This window comes from Vicia villosa, unplaced genomic scaffold, assembly GCF_029867415.1.
Source record: "Vicia villosa cultivar HV-30 ecotype Madison, WI unplaced genomic scaffold, Vvil1.0 ctg.000849F_1_1_3, whole genome shotgun sequence".
NCBI classification, from domain to species: Eukaryota; Viridiplantae; Streptophyta; class Magnoliopsida; order Fabales; family Fabaceae; genus Vicia; species Vicia villosa.
This window is the reverse complement of record NW_026705379.1, coordinates 223-23986: the sequence shown is the minus strand read 5'-3', so window position 1 is coordinate 23986 and position 23764 is coordinate 223. Positions and strand designations below refer to the sequence as shown.

The following is a 23764-nucleotide window of genomic DNA, read 5'->3' as shown; positions in this document are numbered from 1 at the left end:
TTTACTCAAACCAACCTTGAAGCAATAGAGGTCACTCAATAAATAATTGAAAGGGAGCTATATCTTCTATAAGATACTATGAACTAATTCATGAACACGACTTATAGTGAATTGGAAGCAATGAACTCAAACATTGAATCTTCCAACAAGAACATTGAAGCATCCAACAAGAAAATTGAAACATCATCGAGGAATCTTGAGAATCAAATCTGGAAGTTATCTAAACAAGTGGCAGCTCAATCTAGTGGAAGAATTAACGAGAATACGTTGGATAGTCCTAAGGATGATGAAGTTGAGAGAGAATTCGAAGATGAATGAGAAGTATTCGATGAAGGAGAAGTTGAAAAGGAAAAAAGAAAAAAAACACATGACATTAGATGAAAAAATTGAATCAAGAATATAAGAATTTGAGGTGAAAAATAGATATGGGATATGAGAAATTGATAAAGTATTGGATGCCATTTATGTTTTGTTCACTAATATCAATCTGAAGAAGATATGACAGCAACATAATTTGTACCTCAAGTTTATGAGATTCCTACCTAGCAAAAGGAAGAAGAAAGATAATGTGTTTTTGTAACATATATGCTGCCCTAACAAAAAATAAAATTGTTAAGTTAAAGACCTTAAATAAGCATTGCGTGGGAGGCAACCCACAAATTTGTGTTATTTCTTTTTCTATCGTTTTGTCTCTAAATTTTTATTTTCAATTTCTAATAAATATGTTTTTCTTTACTGTTAGTAAACTTATTGTTCTTTATTTAACGAATGAATTTGTTTCAGTTGTGTTCTTCAGTTCATAGTATGACATTTTACCGGTGACAAAAAGAATAAAGACACAAGTAAAGAAAAAACAAAACAAAAGAGAAAGCAGAGTTGTTACAGAAGTTTCAAATGCAGATTGACAAAATATGAAAATAGTAATATTCAACAATCTTATACTCAATCATCAGATACCTCAACAAGTAAGGTTTGAGCTAAATAATTATACTATTTACATTCTTTCTTGTATAAGTGTCTGTATGATTGTTCATCTACTAGAGTTTGTTTTAATTCTAAATTGTTGTTTGTCTGTTTGATTAGACGCTGAGACAAAATGTTTGTTTTAACTTAGACCCTTTCTAAGTCATTTGATTTAAGTTTCTTGTCAAAGCAACTTCAAGCTCTCTATAGTTGATGATGTTGATTGAATTCTTGTTTATGTGATAATAAAGAAACACATGCTATTGAATCCATTTGCCTCGTTTTTCTTTTTTGAACTAGTATTTTAAGAGAAATGATCTATTCAACCCCTTCTCATATCCATAAGGTTTTTGTATAAATCTGACATTAGGGCCCTTTGCATATACAAGAAGATCCAGTGCCTCAAATAATCAAGAGTCCCAATTTATGTTAGACTTTATAGAAATATTAATAAAATAGATAATATATAGTTATGCTTATGAAAATAAGCAATATTTAACACATAACCTAATAGTTACTATGAGTTTTTGTGTGTATAAGATTGTTGATTTTAATTCATCTACATAATATTTATACTATTAATTTTAAAAAAAAAAAACACATTTTAGAATTTACCTCGGACTTACATATGTGTTGGACAGCCCTGCATGACATGGATTTCAATTAAGTCTTTTGCACAAGTTATAACATCTTACAAAGGTTGGTCCACACATGGCTGGATGTAAAATCATCTCTTTTAATGGATTTATAGAAGAAAAAGTTTAGGTCATGAAACCACCCGAATTTGAATTTAAAGGAAAAGAAAAAAGGTGTCCAAATTAACATAGAAGCTATATGGCTTAAAGCTAGTTAGTTCCCTAAAGCCTGAACAAGATAATTGATACTTTCTTCATCATGATAGCTTCATCATCATTTTTTTTTTGTTTTATTTCTATGGTTTAAACGAAAATAGTTTGTTATATTCTAGAAATTAACATATCATATCATACAGAAAATCGATCAACACTATCAACGCTTCTAATACTAACTATTAGCCTTCAACAAATTTTCTAGACCAATGAAATTTGAAATTTACAGAAAATAGTAAAAAAAAAAATTGAACTCATTTCATCAAATGAATTACTGTACCCAATACGAACGAGCTTAGGTTGCATAGCACTGCATCTGATCAGCACTATTTTTCAATCCAACGGCTTCAGTCTTACACTTTCTCACTTCATCCAACGCTTCAGATTTCACCGACGTTTCCAACAACGAAACTCTACTATTCTTCTGCACCACCGGATCCAGATCCACCGGCGCCGGAGCCTCCGCATCGGAATATCCAGCCGGGGAAACAGATCTCGCAGAAGCAGGATCTTGTAGAGGCAAAACCGGCGCAATAGAAGGAACTTTACTAAAATTCACACTAGAATGAGCGTGAATAGTTCCGATTCCCGGCGCTTTTGCTGGCTCTGGTACCGGAGCATCAACCGGATGAGAAGAATCTTGCCGGTTGCCAGTGAAGTTGATCGAAACCGAATTTTGAACTGGATCAAGAATTGTTTGATTTACCGAAGAATGCGAAGCCGTTCTTGACGAGGAATGACGGTGATCTGGAGAATGAATAGAACTATTATTAGATCGGGGATTAAGAATTCCGGCGAGGCCGTGAACGACGACGTGACGGCCGTAAAAGATTCCCGGCAAAGAAACTTCCACGCCGTCAACAAAAGTAACAGAAGACGCCGAATGGCGCGTGACTTTAAGATGGCGCGTGTGAAGAAGTGTAGGGAGCGTGTAACCGTTTGGAAGGAGACGAAGCTCTCCAAGAGAGAGACGGCGAGGGACGATGTGGTAGCGGAGAGTATTGGTATAAGACGACGCGGATTGCGTCATGTCGAGTGCGAAGAGGGAGGAATCGGTGGGAGCGAAGAAAGTGAAAGAGTGTGTAAAGGTTGAGTTTGCATCGTCGAAGGAGAGAAGATCGAATCGGAGATCGGAGGTGAGGATTGCGTTGCAGAAGAGATGGTAGCCTCTTGATCGGAGAGTGTTGAGCATTGAGTTTAGTTCTCGGTTGGGGATGGAATTCACCACCGTGACGGTGTTGGCAAGAAGAAGCAGCGCCGCCATAATCCACACCGCGCGAAGAGGGGAAATTGAACTCATTTTCGCGGGAACTTTTTCTTTCTTTGAAATTTTACTTTGACGGTTTTTTCTGTTTTATTTATTGTGAAATTGCCATCGTCGATATTTTTGGGCTTGGGCCTTCACTTTCTGAGTCACAAATGTTCAATATAATACTTTTATGAATGAATAATTTTTATTTATTAGTGACTTTTTTAATAGTATAAATAAGAGTGATATATATATATATATATATATATATATATATATATATAGGTTATAATAAAAGTTATATGATGTGTTAATTTGGTTTAAGTTATGTTTTTTAAATAATATATGGATGGAAAATAACTAAAAATATCATATTGAATAACATTTTTATACATTTATAAAATGTCATTTTTATACACTTGTGTTGGATATTTTAAAATATCTCAAAATGATTTGATTTAGTTTTGTAAAATTGTTATTTAGTTTTTAAAATTGGAAAATAATAAAATTTGTAGGTAATTTAGTTTTATAAAATTATTTTTGAAAAATAAGAGTTTTAAAAACAAAAAGAAAACTATTGAAAATATTAGAGATTTTGATTTTTTGTTTTGAAAAGTCGAAAGAGAAAAAACTAAAAAAAAATTATATATTTCAAATATAGTTCTCTCTCTCTCTCTCTCTCTCTCTCTCTCTCTCTCTCTCTCTCTCTCTCTCTCTCTCTCTCTCTCTCTCTCTCTCTCTCTCTCTCTCTCTCTTCTTTTTCTTCTTATCTCATCTTCTTTGAAAATCCCTTTGTTCCAACAAATTGGTATCAAGGATTCCGGGTTGCAATTCAGAGAGAATTTGTAATGTTTTGGGCTTGAGTTGTAAGTTTGGGCATAGGCATTGCTAGCCTATAAATAGGTATGACTTGTATAGTTTTATATACAATTATTCACTCCTAACAGCAATAACAAACTTTCAAATATAATTTTCTCTTCTTCTTCCCCTTCTTCTTCATCTTCTTCTTCTTACATCTTTCTTGAAAATATTTTTTCCCAACAAATTGGTATCAAGGATCCCGAGTTGCAATTCAGAGAGAATCTGTAATGGAAAACAGTAACACAATATCAACACAATTCCAACGAATCTATCGATTTTCATAGGAGAGAATTACGACTAATGGATTGCACAGATGAAGGTCATCTTCAGATTTCAAGATGTGTCTGAAATCATGAATGATGGAGTAGCAACATTGAAAGCGAATGCGGATGATGAACTGAAGGTTGCGCACAAGGATAAAAGGAAAAGAGATGGAAAATCTCTGTTCTTGATTCACCTGTGTGTGGATCCTAACGTGTTCGAGAAGATTATTGAAGAAGAAGCGATTGAAAAAGTGTAAGACAAGTTAAAGAACTTGTACGTTGAAGATGAAAAATTGAAAAGGGTGGGTTTCTGACGTTGAGAAAGAAATTTGAGATGACTCAAATGAAGAAAGATGAACTAGTCTCGGAATACTTTTCACGTGTGGTGTTGTTAACTAACCAGATGAAGGCGTGTGGTGAATCAATCAATGGTTTGCAAAAGATTGAGAAAGTGTTGAGATCTATGACAACAAATTTTGATTATATTGTATTGACATTTGAAAAATTAAAGAACCTAGCTGAGATGAAGTTGGAAGAACTTCAAGCTTCACTAGAGGCTCATGAGACGAGGCTGAAGCAGAGGAACTCAGAAAGGGAGAAGGTGGCTAAATAGGCACTGCAAGTAAGATTCACAAAGAAATATATACAAGAGAAGGTGAAACAGGGAAAAATCTTGTTAATAATTAGAAGTCAAGCAAAAATTTAAAGAATCATCCTGAATCATCCAATAAAGGCATGAGCAACAAGTATTATGGGAAGAAAGTTGACATGAAGGAGGTGCAGTATTACAACTGTCAAGGAATTGGCCATTATGCTCGAGATTGTCGAAGAAAGAAGCAAGCACGAGCAACATATAACGATGAAAGGTAGTATACACATGCTGGAGATAATGATTATGATGACATGCTACTCATGGCCAACACACAGTCGAATAATGAGCAAACCAACATGTGGCACCTAGATTCAGGATACAACAACCGCATGATTGGAAATAAAACCTAGTTCACCAAGTTAGTTGAATCAGTCAAGAAAGTGATAAAGTTTGTAGATAGCAAGCATGTCACATTATGGGGGAAAGGAAACATAGATGTGGTTAGAAAGGATGGTCGAAAAGCCAGTATCACTGATGTGTTGTATGTACCTTCGATAATAAATAATTTGATAAGCATACATCAATTACTTGCAAAAAAGGTACAAAATAAAGCTGAAAAACTATCAGATGAAGGTGCATGATGGTGAGAGAAGATTGATTTTGAAACCACCATTGGCAGACAACAAAATCTTTAAAGTAGAGATCAACACGGTTGATCATCAATGTCTTGCTTCGACTGCACAAAAAGACAAGAATTAGTTATGGCATCAGAGGTATGAAAACTTTTAGATGTGTGAGATTTCACTTAAAAAATGTATAAGGTGTGTTAAAACAAAGAAAAAACCAATATCATTTTTAAATATATCTAAACTGTCTGATAGGTATTGTATAAATATCATATGGATAATAGACACCAATTTAATGAGTGTCAAAAACAAAGAAAGTAAATTATTTATTTGAAGACATTTTTTTGATTTTTGTGAGACTTGTTTTATTTTTTTAAATATGAGTGTCATACAAGTAACAAATATTCCTTTAAAAATAGATATTCCTTTAAAAGCTTCATTTTAAAAAAATTGAGTTGATGAGCTGAGTTGTCTCTGTTCCATTTTTAGAAACAAAAGTAACTATTTTCATATAAACTCCATTTTCTAAAAGAATAAAGAAGTACAATACACATAATTTCTTCACTTTAAAAGTTTAAATCTTTGTTTCTTACTTTATTTCAGAATAATTTTTTTATTTTAAGAACAAAGATAAATGCATTGGATTTAAGTGACAAAGAAGAAGTAGGAAGACTTAAAAGAATAAGTGGAAGTGATAGAATGGGTCACACAAACGAAACATTTTTCTTATTTATTTATTAAATAAATATCAATTTTTTAAATTATAAGTAAAATAATTTTATACTTCCATTAAAAATATATCATAAAATTTCTGAATACATTCAATAGTGGTCCGTTGATGGCGTAGACACCGCCACCGCCAACGCCAAGCAACAAGTAATTCGGTGAAGCAATGATATCATCATCACATACTCACTCTGTATATAGACTCCTATCGACACTCAAGAAAAACCACAACAAAATGAACGAAATGAGTAATAACAGTAACATCATAAAACTTGAAACATTAAACACATTCCTCATCAAACCCTCCAAACCCACCCCACCAAACCTTAAAATCTTCAAACTCTCTTTACTCGACCAACTCTCCCCCAACATCCATGGCAACTCCACCTTCTTCTTCCCACATTCTCACAACAACTCCTTCTCTCATAACTCCAATCTCCTCCAAACCTCTCTCTCCCAAACATTATCCCTATTTTACCCTTTCGCCGGACGTCTCCAAGACGGCACCGGCTCCACCATTCTCTGCAACGACGACGACGGTGTTTTATTCATCGAGTCTCAAACTACCATTACTCTCTCACAACTCCTCACCACCCCGGATCTCAACACCCTCGAATGCTTCCTCCCAGTCCCAACCATGGAAAACAAAAACATGCTCTTATTACTCCGCTTCACCTCATTCACCTGCGGTTCCACCGCACTTACCATATCCCTCACACACAAGATAACCGACTTTAACACGTTCATCACGTTTCTCAAAACATGGACCACCCTATGCGCCGCCGCGAAACCGGTTCCACTCCCTGACTTAACCACCGCCTCCACTCTCTTTCCTCCCAGAGACCTCCCCGAGATGTCCGCTTCCTATAAACCTTCATCCAAGAACTTCACTTCCAGAAGATTTATCTTCCATGCATGCAAAATAGAACAACTCAAGAGAAAAATCAAAAGCGAAACCGAGTTTCAACCTTCGAGAGTCGAGGTTGTTCTGGCTCTCATATGGAAATCTGCCCTTTCAGCTTCTCGTTCCAAAACACAGTCGTTTAAGCGTTCGGTTTTGTTTCAAGCTGTAAACCTCCGTCCACGTATGGAACCCGCCGTACCAGAAACAGCTGTTGGAAACTTTGTGTGGTCGTTTGTGGTGACAGTTGAAGAAGAAAGCCACATGGTATTACACGAGATAGTGAAGAGAATGAGAAATGGTATGAAAGAGTTTATAGAGAAGGAAGCAAAGACTTTTAAGGAGGAAGGTGGGTTTAAAGTGGTGATGGAGAGTTTCAAAGATAGGGTTGAGATTTTGACTGAGAATGAGAATGAGGGTAGTATGGTAATTTACAAATGTTCGAGTTGGTGTAAATTTCCGGTGCTTGAAATTGATTTTGGGTTGGGGAAACCAGTGTGGAATTGTTGTGTGAATAAGTTGGTGAGTAATACAATTGCTTTGATGGATACAAAAGATGGTAATGGAGTTGAAGCTTTTGTCACTCTTGATGAGGATGATATGGAGTTGTTTGAAAAAGATGAAGAGCTTCTACACTATGGTGTGCTTAATCCTAGAATTATCATTTGATGGAAGAAGCACTTCTCATGCAATATTCATATGTATATGTAGAAACAATCATATGGTTTCTCGTATAGACCATTATATCATAGGTTTTTTTTTCTTCTAATAAAGATATATATTTCATAAAGAGAAAATAAGTATATGTAAAATATAAAATATATAATATTAAAATTTGTATTGAATAAATGTTTTTCTGTTGCTTCTCTGCATTTGCATTGGTTCTTTGTTCTTCGGAAGGAGAAGGTATGGCTTTGGTGGTTTCTATGTTGAAAGCTTCCAAGTTTCTTGAACTTACTCATTCTTTGATCCAAGCATGTTTTGCGTCTTCTTGTCTCGAAGGAAGATTCAAAGATCATATATGTTTTGGAATTGTGAAGAATGCATTTTGGATGAATGATTTATGTTTCAATGGGAGGGAATAAATTTTTGCTGAACTCTTTGATCAGATTGAGTTGCTTCTTGAGAAGATTCGCTCCCATTGCCCTTACCAGCTCCACCTTTATTAGTAGGCGAAATAGGGACGATTGTAAAATGGGGACAACTTCTTTACCCATCACAAAAAGATGGGTAGTGTACCTCCAACCAATCACATGATTCCATCTCATTTTACACATTTAATTATTTATTAAAATATTACAAATGTTTGTTGTTTTCAAAGCATTTTACAAAGGAGGTAACCTTACCCAACTTTTTGAGTTGGGTAAATAAGAATTCACCTTGTAAAATTTGACATATGTCAGATAAAAGCATGGGTAATCTTACCCAACTTTTTGAGTTGGGTAAATAAGAATTCTCTAGTCGGTACTACTCTTTGGGCACACTTTTTAAAATCATTATTGATAGCCATTGTAAAACCGCAAACGAACCAATTGGGCAATAGTGGCAGGAATGCCAAAGCTAGATTGCAAGTGGGTAAATTTGGAAATTTTAAACCGAAAAACTTTAAAGCAAAAGTGTACCTATCGGTAACGTAAGGGGGAAATTTTAGCTCGGAAGTTTTTCAATTCGTGAGCGGAACCAATTGTAACACCCAAATTTTATTAATTAATTATATAATTTATGTTAATTAATTAATTTTTTGATTTTTGTGAGTAATTGGTTTTATTTAAATTATTTGATAGGTGTGCTATGTGAAAATTAGTCGGATTAAATATGTCGAAACTGTAGAATTATAATTAGTAGTAATGTCGATTTATGATGGAATTATTATATTAAGTGAGGATTGTAAAAAAAGTAGAATAATAAGTAATTAGGCCTAATGATGAAATGTGAAGAGTAATGTGGGGGTGTGCTAGTAAGCCCATTAGTTGGTTACTAGAGTTAGTGTATTGTTAAGGATTTAATAAAAAGAGAAAAATAAAAGTTAGTAAGAGGAGAGAAAAATGGTTACATAGAAAAGAGAAACGGATAAAGAGGAGAAGAGAACCTTAAGGAAGAGATTTGAAGAGTTTATCGACAATAAACAGGACTTGTGACTGAAAGTGTTTCTAGGGGTTCCAATGACTGCAAATCATGAGAAACATCACCTAATAAGTCATATAGTTTGGCCATAAATAGTCTGCTTAAACAAATGTCTCGTCATTTATGAAGTTGAATAGCCAAAGGCACGCATGATGAGGCTACTTGCAAGCATTTCGAGCAGAAGACAAAATGGGATAGCCAAAGAGTAAATAACGTTATGTTTTCTTCATCAGATACGCCACTGGAATTGGTGTCATGCTGGTCGAATATATAATTGACAAAGGCAACATGTCGGGACGAGAATTTGAAGCAGTGTTTGATTGACCTAGTAGGGTTGTAAGTCTCACCAGTTGGACGAAGGCCTATAATGGGAGCTATGTCCATTAATGTAGGGATTATCATCCCATATTTCAGTTGGAGGGTATTGGTCGAACTCTCCCAGAAAAATAATGATGCAATTAGCATGAGGTAATTATAACTAATCCCACTCTTGGACAATTGGATCAGGTCATAGATCCCTTGATCCTTCCAAATTTGGGCTTTCTTGCTCTCAATTGTTTGAGCCAATCCAAGTAGGTGCTTTGTTTTGTGTAAGAAGAAGCACCAAAAGCTTGATTGGGCCCAGTCATGAAACCCATATCATAAGGACCTTTGGAGAAAATACTGGTTTTGACAGGTGGGTAACAAGAACAAAATTCTCTCACTTTTATGGGGTCAACGGTTGAATCAGATAGAGGACCCGAAATGCATGAACACTATCACAAATGGTGAAAGGAATGAGTACTTGTGATCTCCAAATCAACGCTTTCTTTTCCTCTGACGAGAGTTCTAAAACATAAATGTTTCCTTTAGTATGAATCAGAGCTTTCATGGCGAAAGATACATGGACTAGAAGAGAGTTTGAAATATTGGATGTTAGAGGAAAATTGGAAGAAAATGCAAAAAAATGGAGTCTTTTAGTTTTCTTTCAGAAATTTTGAAGCCAAAGGTGTCATGAGAAAGATTTTTATAAAAATAAATTGCCACTGTTACCCTCATATAGGATTTGAACACGTAGCGAGCCCTAAGCTAGTGTGTCCTTTTGTTCCTGACGTATGTGGGATGTTATTTGAGTTAGTGGGACGCATTTTATCCTAGGAAGTTGAAATCATCATGGCTTATGTGCACACATGGTTTTGAAGAGACATGTTAGGGAAAAGTAATAATTTTTATGATGACATTAGTGCACTACCTCGAATATTGTCAGAATTTTCTCAAAAAATGTCATTTCTCTTAAGTATCAACAAAACCCATTTCTCTTAAGTATCAAAAGGTTTTGTTGAACATGGCAATTTTAGGGGGAAATTTATTAGCTGAGATTTTTGGCATTAAAAGTTGGGTATGAATTTAAAGATCACTTTATAATGAAGAACATAATATGGTAGTCGACCATTCACTACTAGAAAATTTGCTTTTAGTGACCGAATTAGAGATCGAAAAAGCTTAAAAATCGGTCACTAACATATTTTGTGACCGATTTAGTGACCATCAATTTTCGATTGAAAAAGTGCTAGTCGCTAAGCTTTTGTGACGAATTTAGCGACCGAATTGGTGACTAAATTTAGTGACCGATTTTATTGTTCTTTTTTTGTAAAATGAAATTAAAAATTGTGATACCTTAGAATCAAACTCGTGACCTACGCATATTTTAATAAGACCTTATCACTATACCACTTAACATCTATTGTTATATTTTATATTTAAACATATATACTTATATTTTTATATAAATATATTATTTGTTAAAACAATAAAAAAGATTAAACTTTTAGTAAAAATTAAAAATTGAAAAAGAATTAAAATCTTTAACAAATGGAAAAGGAATAGTAACATGATAAAGAAGACTGAGAAAATAAAAAAGAAAATAAAAAATATTAGTGACCGAAATTTCGATCTCTAATTTTTATATATAAATTAAATTGAATATAAAAATTATTTTTCGTGACCGAATAGGTGGTCACAAAAATTTGGTCTCTAAATCGCTAGCTGATTTATTTTAATGACTAATTTAGTGACCGAATTAAATTGGCTCAAGAATATCAAATTTTAGTGGCAAATTCGGTCACTACAGTGACCACAATTTTTCGATCACTAAAACTGAATTTTCTAGTAGTGATTTCTGGTCAAAGTCGACCTAGTATTTTGTCTTGCTCTCGAGGACTTAGCGTATTTTTTGTGGTGATTTTTAAGCAACAACTATGATTTTGACTAAGAAGTTATTTCACCTATGAAAGGATACAATCAAATTTTGGCCACGCACAGGAGTTTGGATGTCGAAAACACATGGAAGCAAGCCATCAACCTCCAGACCACATAACAAGGATACATGTCGAGCATGCACATAGAAATCACAGAAGATAGTTACAAATCTAATAGTATATATAGGTAATCCTGATGCCAAGATTAGGGGTCACAAATTCACGTATGCATACAACACTCCAAAAACTCAGTATCCGCATTTTTTAGGGAAACAAGTCTGTGAGAGAATGTATGATCTTGTGTACCTTCTTTTTATTTCTTACGCATTTTATTAAAGCAGGGTCCTTTATTTAACTTATCTCCTCACTGTTTTTCCTATGATTTTACTTTATTTTACATCCAATCCGACTCAGTCGATAATTTCCTTTTAACTACTTTTTAATCTACAATCGAACTAATGACTACTCTGAACAAATCTAAGAATTCTTGCACAAATATATCATAGAATTTACTAGTCGATTTTGCAAGTAACCATCTTTGTAGACTAACGCTTATTTTTCTAAAATAACGATAAACAACTAAACGTTAAAATCACTTTTATCATTGACTAGAGCCTATTTTATCTAAAGCCTATTTTTCTTAACTCAATGATCAAGAAAAATAATGAATATTTTATTCTTAAAAGCAATTTTGGACCACAAAGTTTGAGGCTCTAGATACCTAATGTTGAAAATATTAAAGCATGCATAAAAAAAGTGTGCAATTTGATTTCAACTTGTCATGCACATCTCATTCTTGATCATTGAGTGATTACCTATACATTTCTGAACTAGACTTATAATGCACAAATGAGACCTAAAACATTATAACCAACTTAATTATTTTTTTATGAAAAATATTAATATAATGAAAGAAGGGGTGAATAATCACTAAAATATAAATAGAGGATGTCACTTAAACATAAGCAGTGCCAAAAGACCAAAAAGTGCAACAAAGAAAATACATCAAAACAAAACAACATAAATCAACCTTATCAACACTATTGATTACGAGGCCCCATAGATAAAGATCAAGACAACAAACAAAGCCCACCTCGCTGAATCCGAGTTAGATCTCAAATTGCCATACCCACCATCAACAAATCAAATACCATCAAAAGAGCACTAAAACAATCAAAATCCAAAGTCAACCTCCGAACCAAGGCAAACACCCAATCTATTATAGGTGCAAGAAGAGGATAAGGTTCAGAAGCCATTCAGGAAAAGTGCAAGAGTTCACATATGATCTATCCATAAATCATTTTTAAGCAAAAAAAAAACTCTTCTCCACCTCTTTCGTTGATTTTGTGACACCCTTAAAGATGACATAATTATGTGTTTTTCATATAAACCATCCTAAAACGTGCTAAATCAGAAGATAACCACCCCTATACTATATCCTGTCCCTAAAGTAAGAAAAGACTCAAAAAGTATCCTAAGATCATTAAGAATAACTATTTGCCACCCGTATCATTTAAAGATATTATATCACGCAGATAAGACAAGCTCACAAATAATAAAGAAATTGACAACTATCTACCGCAATACCCACATAAGGGAGGCTAACGGGCATAATTAATTACTTGTTTGTTCTGCAAGTTTCTTTTCTAACTTAACTAATTTGTAATTTGCATATTAAGTAATTTAACTAACCAACTAACTTACATTTCAAAAAGCCGTTGTCTTGGAGTCATAAAATAAGAATAGTAGTAGAGATCAATTTCTAAACCCCCTTCTTAATTTTTCTTCAGTGATATATGAACTACCTTACTTCTGCCACTAAATCCAAACCATTAAAAGACACTAACTGATTATTAATCATGCAAAACATTATCTGAAATTAAAGTTTCCCACTTCATTGAACTCAAGCCAGCACTACTCCAAAGAAAAGAAAAGTTCCATTTTATCATTCAAATCATTAGAGATTATATATACTGATATATGATTGCTTATGTTTATTGCATTCTAAATAAATCTCATGCATGAAAATTGCAAGTTCTCAATGATATCATTACCTTCCATAGGGTAGTTTTTGGTGCTAGAAGTATAGAATAAAATCTTTTTTTATTTAGTAATTTATAGTATATTAGCATCAATTTAATCTTAAGTGCGCAAGTTGTTACCCTGTCCATTATATAATTCTTGGAATCTTTAGACCAATAATTATATAGCAACATAAATTACACAGATAGTGCAATTTAATTTTAGATATGTCAGTTTATACTTGATCATATATTTTCAGCCTAAGTTAGTCTAATATAATTATGTGGGACACTGCTCCATTTTTATATATATGTACTTCTTTTCTTCTAATTAGTCCTATATCAGAAAGATTATTTGGTGTTTCCAATATATTTATTGTTCTTTTAATTAAATTATCAGATAGGTTTGACTTACTAATGTAATTAAATATGAATGCAGTTAATATATATATACCCTCCTAAATAATACTATGATCCAAAATTTAGTAACTCATAATTCTTACAATAACGGTAAACAACTTTGAATCTTTTAATTCATAATTAAACTTAGAAAATTTCTTCACCCACCTCCTAACCTTCTTGCCCACCCCTGGTGAATTTACCACACTACCTCTTGTTTCAGAAGTTCATTTTCGAAAAGGTACTTTTTTTTGTTAAAAAAGGTGTTTTCGGAAATGTATCTCCGAAAACGTGTTTTTTTAATATAAAATATTGATTTCGGAGATGCATCTCCGAAATAAAGTTACTTTTTAGAAAATGTGGTGTTTTCGGAAGTTCATCTCCGAACGCACCCCCCTTAGAGGAATTCGGAAATGAACTTCCCAAATATTCCAAGATCAAATTGGTCTTGGAATGTTTCGGATATACACTTCCGAAATAATTAATAATTATTAAAAAAATTAAAATCAAGGTGAATCAATACAATTAATAGATATAAAATCAAGGTGAATCAATAAAATGAAGGTGAATCAATAAAATCAAGGTGAATCAAAACATCCTAAACTATTTGAAAGTTAAAAATTATTTTACTAACTTATATAAATCAAAAACATTTTAATTCCATAAGTAAATTTTGAATTATATAGAATTAAATATAAAATTTATTCATTAAATAAAATTAAGACAAAATCTTTTTTTAATTTTTTTAAACTAAATAAAAAATTATTTCATTTTTAATTATGAATCAGAATAGAAATATATAAATATATAATAATAATTATTAATTTTGTAAGTGAAATATATAAATATATAATATATAAATATATAATAATTAATATATAAATATATAAATATATAATAATTATTATAAATTAAAACACTTATTTTTTTAATTTTTATAATTATTTTATAAATATATAAATATATTTATAATTAATATATAATAATTATTATATAAATATATAAATATATAATAATTTATTATAATTATTATATAAATATATAAATTAAAACACTCATTTTTTTAATTTTTTTTGTAAATACATAATGATTATTATAAATATATAAATATATAAATAAAAAATTATAACTCATTTTGTAAGTGAAATTATTTTAATTTTTTTAATTAAAATTATTTTAAATTTTAAAATATGAATCAGAATAGAAATATATAATAATTATTATTAATATCTAATAAATTATATCAAAATATATAATTATTATTATTTATTACTCATAAATTATATCAAATTTATAATATATAAATTAATTCATATCCTAAAATTAATTTTTGGAATTTTTAGATTTTTTTTTTTTTCGGAGATGCATCTCCGAATTAATCAAAATCCTATTTTTTGGGATTTTTTCGGAAATGCACTTCCGAAGTCTGAAAAAATTTAGAAAAAAGAATATTTCGGAAATGCATTTCCGAAGCAGGGGTAAAATGGGATTTTCGCTGGGGGTGACCCCCATAGGGAGGTGGGTAAAGAAAAAACCTTAAACTTGTTACTATTCCTTTCCATTTTTTAAAGATTTTAATTCTTTTTCGATTTTTAATTTTTACTAAAAGTTTCATCTTTTTTATTGTTTTAACAAATAATATATTTATATAAAAATATAAGTATATATGTTTAAATATAAATATAACAATAGATGTTAAGTGGTATAGTGGTAAGGTCTTATTAAAATATGCGGAGGTCACGAGTTTGATTCTAAGGTATCACAACTTTTAATTTCATTTTACAAAAATGAACAATAAAATCGGTCACTAAATTTAGTCACCAATTCGGTCGCTAAATTCGTCACAAAAGCTTAGCGACTAGCACTTTTTCAATCAAAAATTAATGGTCACTAAATCGGTCACAAAATATTTTAGTGATCAATAGGGATGTGATCATAAATGAGCTTAAGGAATGGAATTGGACTTAGAATGTCAAGAAGGATTCAATGAAAATTTTATGTGAAGAACCAACCACTGAAGTCGAAAGAGAAGAAGTTTGAGAAGAAGAAGTCAGAGGTGATGCAGGCCCAAGCAGACCTAAGAGAATAAGACACATGCCTGCAAGGTTGTAAGAATGTATGGTTACATCAAATGATGTGATCGATGATGATGGTGAGCTGGTACATTACGCTTTTGATGTAGATGTCGAACACGTTAATGCATTTAAGGTATTAAAGGATTCGAAGTGGATGAAAGCTTTGAATGAAGAATTAAAGTCCATCAAAGACAACAACACTTGGTCACTTATTGAATTGCCTCAACGAAAGAACGCGATTGATGTGAAGTGGTTATACAAGGTAAAGTAATCCCAAAGGGGAAGTGACTCGACACAAATCAAGGCTTGTGGCGAAAGGATTTCTTCATAAGGAAGGAGTTGACTTCGATGAAGTCTTTGCACCTGTTGCGAGGATCGAAATAACCAGTTTGGTGGTAGGTCTGGCGAACATGAACAATTGGCACATGTGTCAGATGGATGTTAAATGTGCATTCCTGAGTGAACCCTTAGACGATGAAGTTCATGTTTCACAACCAGTTAGGTTTGTAAAACATGGCGAAGATGGAAAGGAGTAAGGGTTGCATAAAGCCCTGTAAGGATTTAAACAAGCTCCAAGAGCTTGAAATAAGAAGATCGACAACTTCCTAAGGGAAAAGGAATTTGTGAAGTGCACAACTGAGCATGGAGTATATGTAAGAAGAAGCAAGAGTGAATTGCTTATACTATGTCTTTATGTCGACGACTTGCTGATAACAAGTAGCTGTAAGAAAGAGATCGAAAACTTCAAAGATAGTCTTAACAAGGGATTCAAAATGTTTGCTCTAGGAAAAATTTCATATTTCATTGGCATCAAATTCTACAAGAGTACTAGAGGATTGATGATGCATCAAAGAAGATATGCAAGTAAAATTCTCAAGAGATTTGAGATGGAAGAATGCAACTCGACTTCGACACCTGCAGAACCAAGACTGCAAGTGTCGAAAGAATCATATGAGGATGATGTCGACCCAACCCAATAAAAAAGACTTATTGGGTCATTGAGATTCCTTTGTCACACATGACCTAACTTAGCATACAACGTGGGAATGGTGAGTAGATTCGTGCAGAAGCCAAAGGTATCACATCTAGCAGCAACAAAGAGGAAACTAAGGTATCTGAAAGGAACTCTCGATTATGGCATTTTGTTTCCTACAACTGATGAGGGAAAATAATGCAAACTAGTGGGTTACTCCCATTCAAGTTGGTGTAGTAATGCTGAGAATAAAAAATCCACATATGGTTATGTGTTTATGCTAGGTGGTGCACCAGTTGCTTGGAGGTCGAGAAAATAACCAGTAGTGGCACTATCATCATGTGAACCAGAGTACATAATTTCTTCCCTCTGTGCATGTCAAGCAATATGGATGGTAAATCTGGTCAAAGAGATTAAAGCAGAAGATCATGGAGCAGTTACCATGAAGATCGATAGCATGTCAGCTATCAATCTAGCGAAGAACCCGATAGCACATGGTAGAAGCAAGCACATCGAAATGAGGTTTCATTATCTTCGAGATGGGGTAGCTAAAGGGAAAATGAATATGAAACACTGCAGAAATGAGAAATAGATTGCAGACATCATGGAGAAAAGAGTGAAGGTCCAAGTGTTCAAAAGACTACGAGATATGATGAACGTAGATAGCTTAGACACAATAAATTAGGTGGTATGTTAGATTGTAATTCCTTGTGTCGAAAAAGGATGTTGCTTGTAACACCCTTCTAACCCACATGAATTTTTGCAGTAAATCAACGAAAAATAAAACAATTTAAAATCCCAATAAGGGCATCACATCTTTATAGAACATCATATAACAATTAGCCCTGCTCCGTAACGCAGGTTGTAAAAACACATGAAAACATGAATAGCATCTTTGGCATTTCAAATCAAACTATTTCAAACTTCGCAGCGGAATAAATGAGTCTCAAAATTTCTTTATAAAATATTTCAAATACCATGAAAGGTACTTCAAACTTCAACAAAATCATCATACTTCATGTTATAACTTCATGATTTAAAAACAAGACAAATATCATGAAAGTAATACAAAATATCATAATAACAAATGAACACAAGGTTCACAATCAATCGACCCCAACCCCGATGTTACATAATAGAGCAAGACTTCCTTTATTCTATGGAAAGCAAATAAACATACTATGGAGCTATCCTTTATGCTTCCTACACTAATCTTGATCACCTGTAAGTTACCCACGTTTCGAGGCAACATTTCTAAGTAGAAAGGGTAAGTAAATCATAGCCATTATAAAAGACATACGGAATAGATATAGTAGTTATAGCATAAGAACAACAACAACATAACATCATTTACTACATCTATAGCATAAAAATAATCAATAGTCCTTCGCATCAAAGCACCACAATTCAGGAATTAATCACATACATCATTTAATTTAAATATTGTGCAATGCCACACATAATGAAATGCAACATCATTAGACTCATGCATGTGGTACCAAAATTCCACGGATGACTTAGTCATTTTTATTCTCCAAAGATCTCCACCAATAGGATCAATTTCCTCTTGGAACCGAAAACATCAGAAATTGCACTTAATCCACACTATGGGATTAAGGCCATCACTGGACTAGATCATCCTACAAACTTCATTGGATCATTATCCTTCAAAACATCACTGAACTATTTGTCCTGACATATGCTATGAATGCATGATGCGCAACAATACATAAATAAGACCATGGCTAGTCAAAACGCATCATCATTCATCATACATCATCGTGTAGCAACCTGCCCTAAAAATTTTACTTTTAGAGTCGCCACCTATTCTGAAGGGCGAATAGGAAACCCTACGCAGTAATGTGAGATTCAGGGTAAGTTACTATAATCAGGTCGAGGGAAGGTGTTAGGCACCCTCAACCCTTTCCTAAAGGCTGACTTTCAAAGATGAAGGTTTATAGCTAATGAAGTGAAAAGGGGCAAAAATTAAGGTTTAAGACTGAATTGAGATTTTTAGGGGGGAGACTCGCCTTGTTACCAAATGCCTACGTACCTCCTTATGGAGGATCAGAGTCCACGTAGTTCGGGGACAAGGTTGTACGCCTTATGGTTGAATTTGTGATTTGAAATTGTTTTTAGAGGCTTTTTGAATAGCCTATCGTAGTTGAATTTGATTTGAAGGGTGAGAGTGTTTTGAGGTTGGCGTACAACCTTGATTTAATTTGTTACCGTTAGATGCGGCGATCGATGGATTCAATCGGTATAGCTAACAGATTTATTGGCATTGCTGGTTACTCAGACCGATAGATTCGATCATCGCGGGCAGCAAATTAGTTGTATTTTAATTTTTAAGTATTTTATCTCTCGTCTAAAGCGACTGATAGTTTCGATCGGGTCGAGGAGAGAATTATTGAGGGCAAGTACATTGCGAATTAATCAGAATCGTTTTATTTCTCGTCTAATACGACCAATATATTTAGTCGGTTTGAGGAGAAATTAAGCTAAGTTGTGAAAATATATAATTAATTAATTAATTAATATTCTTTAGAAGTTTATTTAAATAATTAATTATCATTAACAAAATAGAAAAATTTAACTAACGAGTTATTAGAATAATAAAATAAATCTTGATTAATTAATTAACCACTAAATCACTAAACAAACAAGATTATTTAATTGAATTTTATTTATTTTATTAACAAGGGGGTGTATTTGGTTATTAGTTAGCAATTTTGGGGGTGTTAAAGGCTACTGGGCTGAGCCCAACTAAGTTTTGAGTCCGCTGGTTCGTGTGCAGCGCAAGTGTACGAGATGTGGTGTGCGTTCAGACATGGAGCGTTGGATTTAGATCTGACTGGATCACATGGCCTACATGTGTTTATGATGGAGGGTGCATGGTAAGAGGCCATACGGAATCATGTTCCGTGGCACTGCCAAGTGGCCGTGATTGGCCAAATGGCGTAGATCGGACGGCTTGGGACAGGGGTAAGGTGGTGGCTTCACACGGAGCCCTCTCATTCTTCCATTTTTTTCTCTCTCTTCTTTATTCTCTCTCTCTAAACTCTCTCTTTTGTTCTTCAACAAACCCAAAAAAACCTTTAAACCACCGTTAACCACCCCTTACCGCCGTGAATCCTGCCGCGAACCACCCCTAATCCCAGAAAACCGATGAAGATCATATGATCTTCATCTTCCCAACACACCCTCTAACAACCTTTTACCCAGAAATACCAAAAAACATACGAACCCTAACAAACTCTATGAACCCTAAACCCCCAAATATAAATCCTAACCCCAATTTCGTACCCAGATTCAAACAATAATCGCTAACGGCGCATGCAAATCAAGACTCTAAGCTAAGTTTCGTTTTAGAGATTACCTTATGTCTTGAGTTTCTGAATGAATTCGTCCCTCTCCTAATCTCTCTCTTTTCGTGTTCACAGGTACGATCGGAGATCCAAAACTTAGAGTTCGAGCTCGCGGCGGCGAAGAGTTCTTTCTGCAAAACGTCCCTCCTCTCTCTAATTCTTCTTCTTCTTCTTTTATAGTATTAGGGTTTTTTAGATTTAGGAAGATTAGATCTTCTATTAGAACTTTGATTCAGATTCGTTTTGTAATTGATTCGAAGATTAATAAGAAAATTTCTTTTATTTTGTTAAGATTTGATTATGTTTAATGTTATTGAGATTCGATTTGATTTTCGTTATGATTTGATTGTGATTCAATTCGTATGGGCCTGGGCGGAGATTGAATTAGGGTTTGTCGTTGGGGGAGGAGCGGCGGCCGCTGCTGGCTTGGGAAGGAGGTCTAGGGTTTGCAAAGGTTGGGGGTGGTGAACAGGATCCGGGTCGTTTTGACCCGGTCCAACACATAACCCGCGCGCGTACTTGGGCCTCCAGTCTTTGGCCCGCTAATGCAATGCAAATGGCCCATTAACGTTTTTTTCGTGGTTCAGACTCAATTAACAAAAAACAACATAAATCAATATATTCTATTTAATTAATAAACTAAATAATAATAAACAATGATTTTTTTTGATAACATGTTAAGTAATTTATATTAATATAAAACCTGATTAATTTTAATAAACCCAATAAAACTAATATTTATGGATTACTAATACTAACAAGTTTATGATTAATAAAAATACAAGTAGCTAATTTGTAATGAGCAAAATGGGCCTATTGGGCTCTAAACTTTTCTAAAACACACCCCTCTACTTTCTAAGAAGCAAAAGAGAATAAAGAAAACCAAAAAGCTCTTTGGATTTAGAGAATTTGCTATTTACATCGTTGCTTTATTTTAAGCCAGTTTTTTTTACAGGAATTTTATAGGAGAGCGAATTTAATAATAGGTATATTAAATCCTATGGCTCCTAATTTTGAACGCCCTTAATAAACTGATAGATGCAAATTATGTCAGGTAAATTTTGGGGTATGACACATCGCATACTTCATAATACACACATTATCATTGCAACAACATCAATTCATCATAGAACATACGTCAAGTCACGACAAGACATAGTTAAATCAAATCATAATAGAAAGCATTACCTATGGTTATATCACCACATGGTCTCATCATCTCGTTATAAGGAAAACACACATCACCACAATAACATCATATCATCATAAGGAAAACATACATCAAGTTATATCATGACATGGTTACGTGAATTCATAGCAAAGAGCATACTTACTATGTTATCACTACATTGTCTCATCACCTAATCATAATACAAACACTATATAACTACATCATATGAATCATTTTATTTTACCAGGGTATAGTTCATTGCATTAACTTTCCAACGCTTCGAACAACGCATCAAACGGAGTTCGAAAACTCAAGTTATGGCTTTTACAAAAAAACTGATCTTGACTATATTTGCCCGGAGAATGGGATGACTCGCCTGGCAAATCAAGTCAGTAGCTAAAATTATTTTTGTCTTGAACCATTATCTCGACGAATCCTCATTCGCCCAACGAATCTGATAGCAGAGCAAATCAGAAAAGTGCAATTTTTCACAGTTGGAGGTCTTCCGTACGTCCGAATTCGATTTCGTAAAAAGTCCCAGTTTCAAAATTTGAAACCCTATGATTATATAAAATTTATAACAGCCTATAACACCTATTTAAAGGTCATAACATCATACATTCATCAATGATTCATCCGTTCATATATTCAAATAATAATTTTCACCAATTTCATCAATCTTTATCATAATCAACATCAATATACTGTCATGTACAAACAAGGTCATTAACTCGAGGGAATTAAAAGTAAAACATCATCATGCTCATCACAATTTCATCATAGGTTGATCAATCCAACAAAAACCCCAAATATAACCAACAGTTATCTAAACCCTAAATCAATTATAATAACAATGATAAACTCCCCTTACCTTAAAATTATAGTTTGATATTGAATCCTCTTCATGCTCTACCGAGATTCATAGGCTCCTCTTGTCTCTCTGTGCCCTAGCTTTTCTCTCTTTCACGCTTCTCCCAACTTTCATAATCTAATGAATATGTCTCTTCCCCCTTTTCTCTTTTTACCCCTTGGACCCTATTATGGTTTTCCTCTTTTTGCCCTCACTTAGCCCCTTGAATTCACTATATTGCCCTTATCATCTATAGCGTCAATATTATTCTATTTTACTAATTAAAATAATCCCAACTAATTATTCTAAAATACTCTTAATTCTCAATAATCCTCATAGCACACATGAACACCGCATAAATCACCAAATCATCATCAAAACATCAAATACTTCATAAGGACTCACATATTCACGCTAAATTAATTAAATAAATAATTAAATAATTAATCTAGATTTTCGGAGTGTTACATTATTGCTTGACACAAGGTATGTGGAAAAGTTTAGTCCGTCGAGTTGTATGTAGCTGTCGAAGTGTCGAAGCAGTTAGCTTCACACAGTATTATGAATTGGGTCTTAAATAAATATTTTGGGCTTTTATGTTTTGGGATTTGACTTATGGAGAAAGCAACTTGAAAATATAAATAGAGGGAGTAACCCCTATTTTGTAATAAATTGTGTATTCACAGAATTTGCAGTTGCAAGTGAATAAGAGGTTTTTCATAATTTGTGGGCAGAGAGAAACTCCTAATTTATTGTTGATACCTTGTGATTAACCTTCTAGAATGTGGATCTTGTGAATTTTAGTTGTGTATGTGTGATATTTTTTAGATACTATTCATCATCTTCAACCTTTTTCAAAAACCGCTGTTGTGGACCTTCGGCTCTATAGATTGATTTTGAGATGTAGATGAAAGTTACATTAGGGGATCTAATGTTTCTCTTTGAAGATATGTTTTTGTGTATCAGGTGGTAGAATCACTTATTGAACATGAATTTTAGTTATGTGTTATTCACAAAGAGAGAAGAGTGTCTCTATACTCCATTTAAGACTTTGGTGAAACCATGTGAAGGTTGTCACAAAAATATTTTTGGAAGTTATCCAATTATTTGAGGCTATTGGCAATCACCCAGACAATTCTTTGTTGGATTCGAGGGATGAATGTTGCAGAAAGAAAACTAGGAGCAGGTTATTATGGATATAAATATTATTAAATCAAGATCATAGAGGATATTGTTGTAGGTAGGAGTGTTCAAAACCAAACCGTCCTAATACAAAACCGCAAAACCGAACCGAACCAAATCGAAACCGCAAAAAACCGCATTTGGCTTGGATGTGTTTGGGGCATTTTTTAACAAAATCGTGCGGTTCAGTTCGGATTGCGGTTTGTAATTTGCAAACCGAACCAAACCGCATTACGTTACAACCAACATTCACTTAACCCACATCCAACTCAAACTCAAACCTATTATGCCTTAACCTTATGATTACGAATGATTTTCCCTTCCTCACACTAAAG

At 33.5% G+C, this 23764-nt stretch overlaps 2 protein-coding genes across 2 annotated transcripts; one reads left to right on the top strand and one right to left on the bottom strand.

The window, feature by feature from the left end:
• Positions 1-2096: 2096 nt before the first annotated feature.
• LOC131631615 (uncharacterized) lies at positions 2097-3469 on the bottom strand. Its single transcript, XM_058902399.1, has 2 exons — positions 3444-3469; positions 2097-3160 (listed from the first exon to the last, which is right to left on the bottom strand). The coding sequence occupies exons 1-2, from the start codon at positions 3467-3469 to the stop codon at positions 2107-2109; spliced, it is 1080 nt and encodes a 359-aa protein (XP_058758382.1). The 3' UTR covers positions 2097-2106.
• A 2741-nt stretch (positions 3470-6210) lies between these two features.
• Positions 6211-7885, top strand: LOC131631612 (BAHD acyltransferase BIA1-like). Its single transcript, XM_058902397.1, has one exon. The coding sequence runs from the start codon at positions 6295-6297 to the stop codon at positions 7696-7698; it is 1404 nt and encodes a 467-aa protein (XP_058758380.1). The 5' UTR covers positions 6211-6294; the 3' UTR covers positions 7699-7885.
• The last annotated feature ends 15879 nt before the right edge of the window (positions 7886-23764 follow it).

Excerpts from the sequence above, each read along its gene's own strand:
- LOC131631612 (XM_058902397.1), top strand. The coding sequence starts at position 6,295 with ATGATATCATCATCACATACTCACTCTGTATATAGACTCCTATCGACA.
- LOC131631615 (XM_058902399.1), bottom strand. The coding sequence starts at position 3,469 with ATGACATTTTATAAATGTATAAAAAT. Across the intron at positions 3,161-3,443 it reads TTTTATAAATGTATAAAAAT|AAAAAACCGTCAAAGTAAAA; the intron begins GTTATTCAATAT and ends TAAATAAAACAG.